Source organism: Oncorhynchus masou, chromosome 2 (genome assembly GCF_036934945.1).
Source record: "Oncorhynchus masou masou isolate Uvic2021 chromosome 2, UVic_Omas_1.1, whole genome shotgun sequence".
Lineage (NCBI taxonomy): Eukaryota > Metazoa > Chordata > Actinopteri > Salmoniformes > Salmonidae > Oncorhynchus > Oncorhynchus masou.
In genome coordinates this window covers 25953004-25968910 of record NC_088213.1, presented here as the reverse complement: position 1 = coordinate 25968910, position 15907 = coordinate 25953004, and the positions used below count along the sequence as shown (strand labels likewise).

General features: G+C 43.1%; 2 protein-coding genes across 3 annotated transcripts; one reads left to right on the top strand and one right to left on the bottom strand.

Moving 5' to 3' along the window:
- Positions 1-100: 100 nt before the first annotated feature.
- tm2d3 (TM2 domain containing 3) lies at positions 101-5698 on the top strand. Of its 2 annotated transcripts, none has more exons than XM_064990879.1 (6): positions 101-242; positions 563-658; positions 788-948; positions 1091-1265; positions 2849-2924; positions 4136-5698. In XM_064990879.1, exons 1-6 carry the CDS (start codon positions 137-139, stop codon positions 4299-4301), a joined length of 780 nt encoding a protein of 259 aa, XP_064846951.1. In that variant the 5' UTR covers positions 101-136; the 3' UTR covers positions 4302-5698. The 2 variants fall into 2 exon arrangements, with proteins under 2 accessions (XP_064846951.1, XP_064846960.1); XM_064990888.1 differs by having other exon boundaries at positions 124-242; positions 546-658.
- A 3057-nt stretch (positions 5699-8755) lies between these two features.
- On the bottom strand, positions 8756-14420 carry LOC135557532 (la-related protein 6-like). The gene is made up of 3 exons (XM_064990865.1): positions 13683-14420; positions 11595-11793; positions 8756-10965 (listed from the first exon to the last, which is right to left on the bottom strand). The coding sequence occupies exons 1-3, from the start codon at positions 14411-14413 to the stop codon at positions 9850-9852; spliced, it is 2046 nt and encodes a 681-aa protein (XP_064846937.1). The 5' UTR covers positions 14414-14420; the 3' UTR covers positions 8756-9849.
- Between the last annotated feature and the right edge of the window lie 1487 nt (positions 14421-15907).

Genomic DNA, 15907 nt, shown 5'->3' with positions numbered 1-15907 from the left:
AAAACCCACATTTGACCCTGTTGAGGTCTCTGCTCTTGAATAATCTTGATGTCAAGAAATAAATGAATGCGTCCCCTTTAAATTGCCCACATTTGTGGGTGGGTCATTGGTATTGAAGTTGATTTACGTTAGCACAATGGCTACAGTCAGTCAGATTTGGCCATTTGAGAGAAGACGCTGCCTAAAAGCCCATGGAATCATAATATTGTTATTTTTGGATCCATGTTTGCAATGTGTAAATGGTAAGGCTATGTATATCCCAGGGCTAGGCTTCATCTGGGATTATTATTTTTTCGATGCTAGTTAGCTAGCAAAGTGGTTAGCTGGCGTAAGGCATTACATTAGCTAGCTAATAAGAACGTATGGCTAACATCCACACAATGGTAGACCGCAGGTCTATACAGACGCCTGACAGACAATTTACTGATCCTACTGTAATTTATCTGGCAAGCTAGCTAACGTACAATTGCTCCAGCAAGCTGTGTTTATTACCTTGTTAGCTATAACTGCTAGCTACATGATGCACCCTCCCCCTTATATGCCAGCCCCCTCTGTCTTCCAGGGTACCTGAGCTCCCCACACGTGGGCCAGGAGCCCCCTTACAGCCGAGATGCTCAGCCAGTCATCAACAGCCCGGTGGTTCCTGCTCCATCATCTGGTAAAATCTCCTCCCCGGCCTCGATCCATGGGATGTTTTTATCGTGTTGACACTGACAGCGCCTCTTTGGTATGCTGTTACTGAATGAAGTCCATGGGACAACCTATAATCTTGTGAATTATTTTGCAGCATCTCCAACTGATTCAGACAGCTATGCTTCCAAATGCCCCAGTGGGGGTCAATGCAACAGACTGCCTGCTGACTGCATCAACTGCAGCTATCACCACAACTGTAGCTATGGCAAACCAGCGTCTTTCTCTTGCAAGGCCAAGAGAGGAGTCCACTGCACAGTGAGTTCATTTCGCCAGTTGGACACAGATTGTTCTTGACAAAGAACAAGGAGCTCCATTTACAAAGAAAGTATGTAACTGTAGCACTTTGTCATTGTGCTGTTGATGCTTCAGTATGCTGTTTATTTTTCTCTGCTTGCAGGTGGAGTCGGGGAAGCAGCAGACCAACTTCTCCCTGTCCATCACGTGCCAGTTCTGCTGGCAGCTGGACCTGTCTCAGTACAGGTGCTCCAACTCAACCAGCTGTATGACCGTTGCCTGCCCTCGCAAACGCTACAACGCCACCTGCCAAGTACTGGACCACGTACACTGCTTAGGTATACACTGACTGTACAGTGTGTCTGGTTCATTATTATTCAGATACATACACACCCCTCCATATGTATTTGGACAGTGATAAAAAAAAAAAAAAAGCTCTATACTCCAGCATTTTGGATTTGAGATCAAGTGTTTCATGAGGCAACAGTCCAGTGTGTCACCTGTTATTTGAGGGTATTTTCATACGTATGTTTTACCATTTATAAATGAAAGCACATTATGTATGTAGTCCCACCCATGTGAAGTCATAAGTATTTTGAGAAAAATTAAGTATTTGATCCCATATACTTTGCATGCAATGACTACATCAAGCTTGTGACTCTACAAACCCCTTGGATACATTTATAGTTTATTTTGGTAGTGTTCTGGGTTATATTTTGTCGAAAAGTAACAATGGTGAACGATCATTTTCTATCATAATCCTGATAATGCCATAAGAAAAATCATGAATGAATCATGAATAATGAGTGAGATGCCATTCAGAGACAACAAAATGTGCTAACCTTTACCAATAACAGGGGAGAATAGTATTTTTCTGGGGGTATGCTCTTTGTGTCTCTAACCTTCTCACTCATCATTATTAATGATTGAGTCAAGATTATCTATAATCATGTTAGCATCCACATGAATGTAGAAGTGTTCAGAAACGTCTTCTATTCTTACATTAAAAGTGACTCCAAAATGGCACAAGACATTATTCACCATTCAGTTCCTGTTGGGCAAAACAAACGGCAAATGCATCCAACAAGGATGTAGTCACAAGCTTGATGTAGTTTTGGCGTGCAGGGAATATGGAGCCAAATTCTAAACTTTTGACTACACTATGAGTTCATTTGTCAAAAATCCCTTGACTTCTTCAAATGTGGGGACTAGTTACAGGAAGCGCTTTAAGACCAATACGTATGAAAATACCCTCAAATAAAACATTCTATCTAAAATGCGCTAAATGCTTCACTGTCCAAATGTGTATGGAGGGGAGTGTATACTGTCCAAATGTGTATGGAGGGGAGTGTATACTGTCCAAATGTGTATGGAGGGGAGTGTATATTGTCCAAATGTGTATGGAGGGGAGTGTATACTGTCCAAATGTGTATGGAGGGGAGTGTATACTGTCCAAATGTGTATGGAGGGGAGTGTATACTGTCCAAATGTGTATGGAGGGGAGTGTATACTGTCCAAATGTGTATGGAGGGGAGTGTATACTGTCCAAATGTGTATGGAGGGGAGTGTATACTGTCCAAATGTGTATGGAGGGGAGTGTATACTGTCCAAATGTGTATGGAGGGGAGTGTATACTGTCCAAATGTGTATGGAGGGGAGTGTATACTGTCCAAATGTGTATGGAGGGGAGTGTATACTGTCCAAATGTGTATGGAGGGGAGTGTATACTGTCCAAATGTGTATGGAGGGGAGTGTATATTGTCCAAATGTGTATGGAGGGGAGTGTATACTGTCCAAATGTGTATGGAGGGGAGTGTATACTGTCCAAATGTGTATGGAGGGGAGTGTATACTGTCCAAATGTGTATGGAGGGGAGTGTATACTGTGCAGTGCATTCATTAAAACTGTCTTTTGTTCTCAGGTAAAAGAGTATTTCACAAACGTTTGTACTGCAACTGGACAGGTGGGTACAAGTGGTCGACAGCACTGGCACTCAGGTAAGACTCCTGCACAAGCACACTGTTAAGGGCAGGCTGAAACAACAAAAAAAACGAATTATCTGGTTGAAAACGGCCTGTGTGGCATCAATATTAGTCAGAAGCATTTATTTTGGTGCCAAAACTGACTACAAAGTGTAAATAGGACAACATTTTAAGTCAGTATTTTACAAAACTGAGATTTACGGAATCGAGAACAACAGCGTTTTCCTTGGGTTGGGTTTAGATTTCAATTCTGCCCACACAGGACCGCTGTCTGGCATGGCTTGCAGTACTCAAATCATCCAGAGTATAGGTGCACGTGTGCTGCAGTGCACGCTACCCAATCGTAGCAGCAGAATCAACCTACAGCCCTGCCCATTTCTTTACAGTCAGCAGAACTACCAATAATTTAGTGTTGTGTTGAAAGAACAAGGCTTGTTCATTATAAACCGATGTTTATACGTTTGTGAACTAATGTTAGCATCACAAACACAACTGCCATCAAAGATACTCTAGAAAGGAGGAAATGCATAATGCACTGAGCTTGGAATTCTTGACCAATCACGTTATTGTTGTAATGCTGTGTTACGCTGTTAAGCCGTTCGTCACGCAATCCTTTGTTGAAAGTATAGTGGCTGTTTGGGATATTTTAGCTACGGTGACTATATTGGGACAAACAACAATAGCGGCCAGGGTACAATATAGCTAACATAACACACCCACGTTGAACCACACCCCCAAGACACATTTTTTTATAATGAGTAGCAGAGAAACCCAGGGGAGATCGGTGAGTTCAGCCCCCCTTTAAGACCACCCCACCTGTGTTATAGATTTCTAATAGTTTCTTTGGGTTTCTTATACTTTGAATCTTTTATAAAACATCTTCATCCTTGAAAAATATTCATGAATATCGTCTCATTTGTAAAGTAAATGAGTGACTTGGTAGCACAACAGTCACTCACCTCTTAAGGACAAAAAAAGCAGTGATGATGGTTAAAAACAGCGAGTGTCCGTCCTACCGCCTCTGACAACAGAACATCAGCTGTCATTTTCTTTTAATTTCCAGACGATTGTACACATTGACTTGCCACCCTTTGTCAACACCAAGCAGGCTTACAGCCGACATTCAATATGGTGCGCCTTCCCGCTTAGATGTCTTTGTCTTCTATGCTCTTCACTGTTAGAATCACCAGTAGAATCCCTGTTGTTATTGTTGTTTCTATCTGCAGCATTACACTAGGTGGATTTGGGGCTGACCGGTTCTATCTAGGCCAGTGGAGAGAGGGTCTGGGCAAGCTGTTCAGCTTCGGTGGCCTGGGCATCTGGACCCTGATTGATGTGCTGCTGATTGGAGCGGGCTATGTGGGGCCAGCCGATGGCTCCCTCTACATCTGAGACCTGTGATTGATGCCCACTCCACAGGCATGATGGTTGTAGGGTTGATACCCTCTCCATTTCAGTTTAGACTGTCTGACTGTAAAGATCCACTCCATGGAGATGCCATCCCATTATCACACCATCTGCTTGCCCAAACTCCCACTGCCTGCAAAGACTGACTTCTTGTCCCATCTGCCACCAGTGCAGCTTCACGGTCAGCCTTGTCAGGTCCGCCTCTAGATCATCAAGCCCAAGCATCCTTCACTGATATACTGTAATACAAGCTGCACTGAGCATCGTTTTGGAGTTATTTGATTAATGGTGGTTAGAGTTGGTCAGGCTGATATGGACTGACTGGAGAATGGAAGATAGGCACAGTTGAGCAGTACTTACTCACTGCATGGTCATGCATAGGAGACCATTAACCATGGCTATTGAACACAAAATTGAGTTATTATTATAATACCGATAACAGAAACAAAAGGTGCTTGGAAGAAAAGCAAAGTTTTTCTTCCCTGCAGTTTTTGTAAAAGCATGTGGCAACTGCTCAGTGTGATGGACGGTTATGTGCATCGGTGGATAGCAGATCAACCTTTGTGTTCTCTCTGCAAACCAACTAGAAAAAAATACTTGAACGGTTATTTTCTTTGGAGTGTAACATTGCAACATGAATGTCAGATTGCTTGGATGGAAATGTGATTGAGATATAGATTTGGGGAAATGACATGGTGGTTATTATGGCTGGGGCTTATATTGTGTATTTATATTTATTGCATTGTGGATGTGCACTACAGGAGGCTGTTGAGGGGAGGACGGCTCATAGTAATGACTGGAACGGGGTGAATGGAATGGCATTAAACACATGGAAACTACGTGTTTGATGTATTTGATACTATTTTGCCCCACACATTACCATGAGGCCATCCTCCCCAATTAAGGCGCCACCAACCTTCTGTGATGTGCATGTCAGATTTCAGCATTACATGGCATTGCACTACAGCTCTGCATGCCCAAAACACACAATCTGTTCTCGTAAAGCTGTGCAGGCTTCAACTAGGTCACAAACTGGTTCAGAATGGTTTTAGTACTAGTTTTCAAAGAACACTTTTTGTTCTTCATGTAGCTTTCATTATATTATTGTTCATCGCTCAATCGCCCAGCCCAAATGGTTACGATATGTAGCCTCCCATATCCAGAGCTTGAGTATGTGTGCTGCACAAACTGGTAACCTATACTTCTGGTGAAAATGTGGTCATGTTCTGGATTTTAAAAAAACAATTGGAACACTGTAATGACAAAGATGTTTAAGAAAATTGTAAATATTAAACTCGTGAAATGTTATTGAGCTTTGTGTCTTATTGTGTTAGTATTGTCTAGTATTATAAGCATACTTGAATAAACAAAATCATCTGGTCTGTAATTTCCATGATGATTGACTTTCACCACTGTGCTTTTTTCACACAGTAAAATGCCCTGCCTCATTGTAATGATACTGTGGCACATCTTTGATACAGAAAGAGAAGCTCACTCCCGTAATTCAACATCTCACTGACTAATGGTTATGTGAATACATACACCATATTACATACAATACCTTTTGCATTGGTCCTAGCATGTGTTAGCGCTTCTCATTGGCTGTTCTGCAGTAATTGTCTGTATACGCTCCACACTCCCACATCCTCACTCCCACATCACTTACTGTTATGTACCACCAGAATATGTGTTTGGCCCATTAATGTTTGAGCCGAATCGACTGACCGCCACCTCTACATTTTGGCTGGCAAGGCTAACCAGTTAGAATAATAAATGCCAGTCATCCTCAGTGTGCCACAAATCTCACTGAGCATGAACACAACCTGTAAGAAATAGTTTCTTATTGGGTTATGTATTGTTAACCAAACACTTGTTCTCTGTTGAGGCTGACGTTTATCTCAACGAGTAGCATCTCAAAATACTACGGAAATAGAACCACCATATCACCTAGTAATTTCTGATAAAAACATAATGTCCAATCGATGATAAGAATCATGGATGCTATACTAGACAATCAGTGCTGAACAGAACAGGGTGATTCTTTAATTAAATAAAAGTATTACTGGGTTAAATGACATTTATGGAAACATATTGTGAATATCATTACTCCTATGAGTACATGTGAGTTCTATTAAGTAATAGGACAGTCATTTGCATGTTCAAATCCATTGAGAGTTAACAATGCTAGATGAATCAGAACACAACTTGCATTGTAGTGAAATCCCCTATGATTAGTTTAGAATTGCTAATTGTGAGTGATGAAGACAAAAGATTGTTCATTCATTCCTGTCTTATGCAATAAACAATTAGTTTGGCATCATTTCACTGGATCTCCCAGTAACAGCAGTAGGCTACTGGTTCCTAGGATGTTATACAGCATACTGAACAAAAATATAAACGCAACATGTAAAGTGTTGGTCCCATGTTTCATGAGCTGAAATAAAAGTTCCCAGAAATGTTCCATAGGCACAAAAAGCTTATTTCGCTCAAATTTTGTGCACATCCTTGTTAGTGAGAATTTCTTCTTTGCTAAGATAATTAATCCACCTGACAGGTGTGGCATATCAAGAATCTCCTTAAACAGTATGATCATTACACGGTGTGCCTTGTGCTGGGGACAAAAGGCCACTCTAAAATGTGAAGTTTTGTCACACAGCACAATGCCACAGATGTCTCAACTTTTGAAGGAGTGTGCAATTGACATGCTCACTACAGGAATGTCCACGAGAGCTGTTGCCAGATAATTGAATGTTCATTTCTCTATCATAAGCCGTCTCCAATGTCATTTTATAGAATTTGGAAGTACGTCCAATAGGCCTCAACCGCAGACCACATGTATAGCGTTGTGTGGACCAGCGGTTTACTGATGTCAACGTTGTGAACAGAGTGCCTCATGGTGGTGGAGTTATGGAATGGCCAGACAACACAATTGCATTTTACCAATGACAATTTGAATGCACAGAGATCCTATAAAGAGATACTGAGGCCCATTGTCGTACCATTCATCTGCCGCCATCAACTCATGTTTCAGCATAATGCACCTCCCCATGTCGCAAGGGTCTGTAGGTTTTAGGTTTTATTTATTCGCACCAAAGAAAAGCGAAAGACACAACAGTACCGATAAAAAAAATGGTAAAAATGGTGTGCAGGTGCAGTATATAAGTTCAAAAAAGTTTAAAAGTTTGTTTAATCAGTTAAGTCAAGTATATGAATTATAATTGTACCTAATATACTCATTAACCAAGAAAAAATGTGATGTCAGTTAGGCTACATAGAGGTATTATTTGGTAGTTTGGTTCATCAGGCTGACCAGATGAGGTTTTGGCAATGTGAAGAAAAGAATTTGAGTATGGTACCTCTGTATATGATAGAGAATTAACTATGTGAGGTGTGGCAGTGGGGAGGGTGAAGGTTATTGCAGTGTCGTTATATAGACAAAGATGGATTTCAGAATGAACCTAGATGAATCCATTAAAGGGTTTAGGTAAACTGTCTGGGAGGTACACAATTCCTGGAAGCTGAAAATGTCCCAATTCTTCCATGGCATGAATACTGAGACACGTCACCCATTGAGCATGTTTGGGATACTCTGGATTGACGTGTACGACAGCGTTTTCAAATTCCCGCCAATATACAGCAATTTCGCACAGCCATTGAAGAGGATTGGGACAATATTCCACAGGCCATAATCAACAGCCTGATCAACTGTATGTGAAAGAGAGGAGTCTCGCTGCATGAAGAAAATGGTGGTCCCACCAGATACTGACTGGTTTTCTGATGCACGCCCCTAATTTAAAATGTCAAGTTCTGTGACCAACAGATGCATATCTGTATTCCCAATCACGTGAAATCCATACATTAGGGCCTAATGAATGCATTTCAATTGACTGAGTCTTATATGAACTGTAACTGTTAAATCTTTCTCTAGTTCTGACTTCCAATAGTCATACAGTAATAAGTTGATACAGGTAGTATCTGAACCCTGATGAAGCTGGATCACATCTGATTTCATAGCATCTCAGCGAGATACTGGATTTGCTTCAGACCTTTATGGGTTGCTAAGGAACATTTGAAAGCAATACCAATTAGATCCAGCTATGTAACAGACCTGAAAAATAGCCTGTGTTATAAAATCTGACTGCAATCTGTAAATTACCCAATTTTGCAGAAAACGCTGGTATTGACACCAACATCCAAGCTTTCTTCCAGCTCATGCACTTCTCATCTGTGCAGTCAATCCCATGTGAGAATGGTGGATCATTGTGGAATGTAGCCAATAAGCCACTTTTGTCAGTCTTTTGCATGTGATGGGTATTCATTTAAATCTTACACAATCGTGTAAGCTAATAAACACTTGACCTTGCGTTAGGAAGGGGCATCAATCCAATTCGGCCTGTGTCCCGAATCGAAAGGAAATTAAAATGTTGCCACAAGCCAAATGCAATTTTAGTGATTTATTTTGTACAATAAAGAAAATGCACTGCACATTACCCCAGCTCAGATGTCAAGGCAAGCGTTCAAGAGCATCTGCATTTTGCACACTCAAACCTGAACATTGCATCCCTCATATACCCCACTACCAGCATACTACACGCTGATTAACCCAACGTAGCAGGCATAAAATCAATGCCTGAAACCAGATCCCCTACATACTGGGTCTTGACAAGAAAAAAAATTAAGTGTCAGGGGAGTTTCTCTTCTACACTGTTCAACCAATCCAGTACATGTGAAGGAGTTAAGATGGAGTGGCATCTTGTTAACATCAAAAAGCAGAAGTCGTGTCACAGGCTCTTCCCATTTCCCCTGGAAACCAGAACATCCAGTTGTTGGGGACTCGGCAGAGGCTATACACTGATAGAAACAGATTCCAGCCAAGGAAGGGCTCCCCCCCATCCAGTATTTTTCATTTTTGCAGAGCTAGGAGTGGAAGCAAGTTAGGCATCCAGGAAACATAATTCAATTAAAAAGGGGAAAATAAAAAAGTAGTCCATGTGAACTGTTCAACCTTCTGGCAGGGAAAGTATGGCCACAGTTTAAGGAGCAAGTAACATTGATACTCACAATAGACAAATATAGCAAAAGGCATATGGCGATATCCACACCATGTGCCCATAACACTGTTCACACCATCCATACAAAATGTCATGAGATTTTACACACAAACTTTAAGACTGAGGACACTGGAAACTTCCCAATAAAAGAAAAGTAAAATAGGATTACCGGAGTACATCTCCGCCCACCCCATGCACAACTCCTCAGATGGCAATGGAGGTGTCAAATACAGTACTCAACTTCGAATTCCATAAACTCAAAATATATCTTAAATATTTCATAAATTAGGCATCACCATGTTTTTAAACAAAATTGTATAAAAGTATAACAAAGACTGACAAAACTCCAAACTATAACAGAACAAATCTACGCTCATTCAAATGTGGGGCGGGGGGTGAAGAATGTCAATGTAGTGGCCAAAGGACTGGGTCAAATCTCGCTGTACTTCTTTAGAACTGGGGGCATAGGGGGGGTCTGAGTGTCAGGTTTGGGTAGAAGCAGTCTTCTCTCCCATCTCAGCAACACCAATGGACACACCACAGTGAAAACCACGTGTTCCATCAGGCCCACGAGGTAGACGCATTACACCTGGCGGAAGCCCGTCTGCGCCCTGGATCTTTCGACCCAGCATGGGGCTCCCTACTGGGCTGCTCTCCTGGGAGGCCACCTGCCTGCGCCTCTGGACCCAGGGGCTACCGGACGGCGTCAGGCTGCTGTCTGAGGAGTAGTCCGCCCAACGTCGCCCAGCCTCAGGGCTCAGTCTGCCCTCACTGGCCAAAGGAGACTTATGGGAGTGGGGAGACTTACGTTGGGAGCATGGGCTGGCCCGGGGGCTCGACCAGGGGCTTGTGCGTGGGGACACAGCTGGGCTCAGGTGATTGTTCTGGAAGGCGGCACCCCCTCCAGTGGGACTTAGCTTATTGACAGAGCAAGATTTGCGGGCCAGTCTGGGGGAGGTGGGGTTGCTCTCAGTATCTGAGGAGCTACAGGCAGAGTCGTCGAGATACTGAAGCTCCCGTACCCGACTGTTGAGTGAGTGGCTCTTCCTCATTCCTCCTCCCTCGTCGCACTGACGCTGATCTTTGGGGACCTTCTTCTTGGGAGGCTTGGTGCCGATCAGGACCACCTTTAACCCCAGAGACCCTGTCCCCTCATCGCTGACCACAGCCTCGTTGGCTTTGACTGCAGCCTCCACCTCCTCATACTCCACGATGGCACACTCCTCAGTGCCCAGCTGTGTGTAGCGGCCACTCAGCTTCTTCAGGTCGGCTGGCAGGTCCTTGCCAGGCTTCAGCACCCTCACAGAGGCTATGGCTCCATATGTTCCAAACGCTTTCAGCAGCAGCTTCATTAGTTGTTCCTGTTGGGTAGCGCCGCCCTCACGCCCATCGCCATCCACACCCTCAATCGCAACGCCCAGCTCTGGCCAGCTCTGCAGCTTGCTGAGTAGCAGCATACGGCTTGGCAGAGACTCACTGGAAAAAACGGGCACTGTTGATCTGCGACGCACTTTGCGCCCCTCATCGTTTAGCTCAAGTATTGTCGAGTGGCGCAGAGCATATGCAGTTGTTCGCCAGTCTCGTGTCAAGTGCTTCACCTGGGAAGAAAATAACTTTGTTAGAGATGATCGGAAGCAAAAGTCAGTACTTTTACAGGCAGCATCCTGTATGATAGAACTTCCTTGGTTTTATCATATATCCTGAAAACTAAAAAGCCTTTGTTCTGATAGCAGTATGATAACATAAGCAGCCACAGATCTAGAATGAGATTCTATTTATATGTAATCAACAGCTATCAAAAGGCAAATCAAGTTACTGGCTACTACAGAAGTGTTTAACAGTTCCTAAAATAAAATGTTTAAAAATGTAAATACAGCAACAGTGCCATTATTGTTAGCTCATCTTAGAAACTAAATAAACATTTACAGTATTCATGCAGCTGTGAACATTAGAAATTAAACCAGTAGAGGAGAAAAACAGATCTTATTCTTAGAAGTGTAAACTGAAAAAGTAAACAGCTAAAATCAATGAGTATGTTTGAGCCTCATTCACACCAGATGGTCACGCCTCCAACCCATGTGAGAAAGCACTTCCTAGCCCCAATGGCTTGCCATATTGACACTAGGAACAGCTGTTGCATTCAGTTATACGAGGCCCCAGGATATTCAATTGATATTCCAATTTCAAAATCAAGAAACCAAACTGTCAGCAGGAGAGCAAACATTACCTTCTTGAAAGAGGTAAGCAGTTTGACACTGACGAAGCCCAGCTTGTTGCGTCGGACGTGTTTGAGCAGGAAGGCATCGTGCTCCAGGTTCTCATCCGACAGGTAGTACTCGATCTGGGCCACCAGCTTCTGGGTCAGCTCTGGGTCTGGGGGCTGCCAGCTCTCCTCCTCCAGCTCCCCACCGCTCGTGCCAGCGCCACTGAGAAAGAAAACGGTTAACATGCCAGTTCACAAAGACAAGGCAGGAGCTTAACCGATTTGGCAGGAGAACTGATCAAAACAGCCTCAGTCATTACCCATAGAAACATCCTTAAAAGCACTGCCATCTTGACTCTTTCCTCATTTCATTTTCAGATTCTTCCTGTGACAGTAGTGACAGGCTGCCTAACCACGGTGTGACCGTCACACTGCTCTCTGCCAGAACCGCAACACCACAGGGTGTCCCACCAACATGAACAGAAATCATTAAGACTGCCATCTGAAGAGTGCAGAGTCACTGATCTCCACACTACATGCCTCCCCCACAGGGACAGGCTATTTACCATATCAGCCAGACTTTAAAATCAAACAATGCAGTCATTTACTGCCTACAACACCAATTCAAAGGTTTAATCAAAGCTCTATTGACAGAGGGCTTTAAAATTTGCACAGGTATGCCAAGCTGGCATCTCCGGCTGTGATAAGAGTGAAGGTCTGAATGACACTACTGTGTGGATGAGTCATCCTCTTCACACAGCGTTCCCATCCCACAGGCTAGGTAAGCCACTGGTCGAACAGCCCAGACAGAACAGACAACGTAATGATCACAGCATCCAACCCACTGTTTTAAAGACAGGGGAAGCCCTGCGCAACACCTCCCCCGCACACAATACCACTGTAAAGGGACCAATTATCGTAGACAGAGTTATCCTCTGCGATTCTCCCCTGCCACAATAAACTGGTCAATAGTATCAACGAGTAGTTCACTGGTTACAAAAGTATCACGTGAAAACTAATGTTCCATGCCCCCAAACAAGTGCAACATTGTTGCAAGTGAGGAACACCGCAAGATTGACTGATGTTTTGGCTGACCTGGCTAAGAATATTTATTCATTTCAGATTACCTAAATTAAACATACCAACCACGTAGCCTATACATTAGCACTGGGTCACAGGAATTTACATGGGCAAAAATAGCCAGCCTGGTCTCAGACTAGACGTCACATAGTAAATGTAAATCCGAACACGCAATTTAGTAGAATAGGTTTCGTTTGGTTAAGACAGAAGGCTAGTTAAGGCAAAAACCGAAAGTATGGTGGTTAGTCTGCAAATCTCTAGCAATCCAAAGGTTGTGTGTTAGAATTTAATCACAGATTACTACTTTCATGATAGCTAACCCTTCCCCTTTAACCCAGTGCTTCCCAACACCAGTCTTCGAGTACCCCCAACAGTATGCATTTGCATTGTAGCCCCAGGACAAGCAGACCTGATTCTACTTGTCATTAATCAGGCCCTCAGAGGCTACAACAGAAATGTGTGCTGGGGGGGAGGGAAGGGGAGGGGGGTACTAGAGAACTGGAGTTGGAAACCACTGCTTTACCCACCTAGTTAACATTAACCACAACAAAACAGAAAAATAAATGTGGAATTTTAAACATGTCACATTTTGCAAATTCGTAATATTGTAAGAACTATAATTCCCAACATGTCATACAAAATGGATGATGACATCCACAAATGAATACATACCATACGAAACGTCACACTAATAGGGGTGTCCAGGATTTACATTTACAATGTTACGTCTATCCCCGAGTCCAGGTTGAAATAGCAGGTGATGACGCAGGGGAATTAGAGCAATGAGTGTAAAGGTGCCATCCAAATCGGCCTCTCATTTACGTCAATGGGATTACAATGCCCGTCTACAGGTGGTTAGAAGCTGTCTGGCAATTACCATAGCCCTTCACTGTGGAATTGAAATTCACACTAAAATAGCACAACAAAATAAAGTATTGCAGTATTTTAGCCTACGGGGTTAATTGCAATAACAACCAGAACGTTAAAAATGAGTATATAGTCAGACATGCCATTAGAAGACCAAGCATTTACCTGGATTTATCATGTCTTCCAAATTCGTCTTCACTACAGCTGCCTCCGAGAAAATCGAGATTGTTTGAGGACACCTCCTCCTCTGGTTCCTCGTCGTCTGCCGCCTGAATAGCCACTGTTATCGTCACTTGAGTCCCCATCTCTTGCAAGCGTTGATCCACAATTATCACCTCGTCGATTTCCCGTCCCGCTGACGAACCTGATACAGATTCGATATGTTTCCGAAACTCCATGGTGGCACTCGTCATTTTACCCGAAATAAATGCGTTTTCTCCCGGTTTGTTCACTTTCTCCTCGGCTACACCAGTGGTAGTGCTTTCCTGAATGCCTTTATTCATTGTACTACAACAATTGAAGTCTGCAGAACACGGGGTGCATGCACCTCGACGCCTTTGACACCCACACCGGTGGATGGTCAAGGAAGTCCCGAAGATGCGCTCCACAGCTGGCCAGAGCCCCCAAATTCTACCCCACGGAGAACCCTGGGGTGGCGTGGAGTTAGCAGCTAGCGAGACGCAGCTAGGAGCTGGGGAGACCGAGGGGATAGAGCCGTCTTGTGTTGCTACTTCCTGATATGTAAGAAGCGATCTGCTTTTGAAACGAGCTCTGGGATTGGGCCATGTCATCTTTCCGCACTCATCCCCAATCCACCAACAAAACCCAAGATGAAGCCAAGAGGGAGGGAGGAGAAAATGGAGACAACGGATAAATGCGTTTACCAATGCTTGCATTTTTGTGTATTTTACCTTTTGTCACTATTTCTAGTTAAGAAATGGCTGCTATTTCACACGTGTCCTAAATAGGGGGAAGTAGAAGTGTAAATTACACGTGCTGTTCTGCAATTGGGGAAATTGCAATGCACCAATCATGAAGGCTGACTCATTTCTCTGAACCTGCAAATTGGATAATAGGCTTTCAGCGTTAGAGCGCAGGGGTTGTTGAGGGATTTGCTGTGGGGAAGGACACAAATAATTGACACCAGTGTATACAGTGTCATGAGGCATTAGTGCCAGCAGTGGCTTTTACTATGAGATGATGTGTAGGCCTATAAAAAAGTAGCCCTTTGCAACAAAATAATTAACACAGATTTGAAGATGTCAGGATTTGGCATTGGTAATGCTAATGATCCAATTCTGGTCTGTTATCTCCAAGCCTACACCCCATTGGCCCAAACCTTTAGTGCGCTTGTGAGACTCGCTGACTGTTTTTAATTGTAGGTGTGTATCATATCCTACATGGACTCTTAAACCATCACCCACACCACAACTGCTACACCATTGCTAATACTGTTGCCAAGCCTGAGATTACTTGTTGTTTTTTCCACCCTGTTGGCAAGAGTTGTACAGCTGGTGGACTGACTCATACTCTGAAGCACATGTCCTGCTGCAGCAGCCACAGTGGCAGTGTCATACCTCCCAGTGCCACAAGCCAGGAGCAGACATCAATCAGATAATGGCCCTGCAGGAAGATGTTCCAACCAACCCTTCAACAGCTTATCTGTCAGGTGTCTGCAGCAGGAAACAACCCCAATAGAGACATGGGTTGCACCCCAAATGGCACCATATTTCCTTTAAAGTGCACTATAATTGACCAGGGCCCATAGGGAATAGGCTGCTATTTGGGACACCTTTGTCAGGAGTAAGCTGATTTGCTGTAAACTGAGCTGATTTTAAATGAGCTGAGTTAAAATGAGCACCCCTCTCTTGATCAGAGAGCTGGTATTTCCTTTTTGTTCAGACTGAATGCAATTGTGACTACTATTTGCCTGCACTTAACATTCAACAACAAGGGTGTACTTTTGTAATCCTTCTCGCTACTACAAATATCTTACATATGTTGATTTATTTTAAATGTACACATGTTTTTGTCTGTATGATTTTGTCCATTCTGGACATCTGGATAGAGAAAGCTTTACAAGGTATAATTTACCATCTACACTGTAGTTATATCTGATATGTGTTTTTCCTGTGTCCCAGTTGTGAATAATCTGAAAGGAAGTATATAAATCAGTAATCATGAGATTCTTAGGAACATTGTGAAACGTTTTGCTTTTTGAACTTGTGAATGTGATGCAATCTTTCACAAAATCATCTGACACATGATTGGGCAATCCTGCCTTGAATGAAAAACATTTGGAGTAAAGTTGAAGGAAAATATGCATGCATGTCTTTGCAAATATACATGCCCTGATGATAATAGAGAATCCTTTGTGAGTCTGTCCAAGG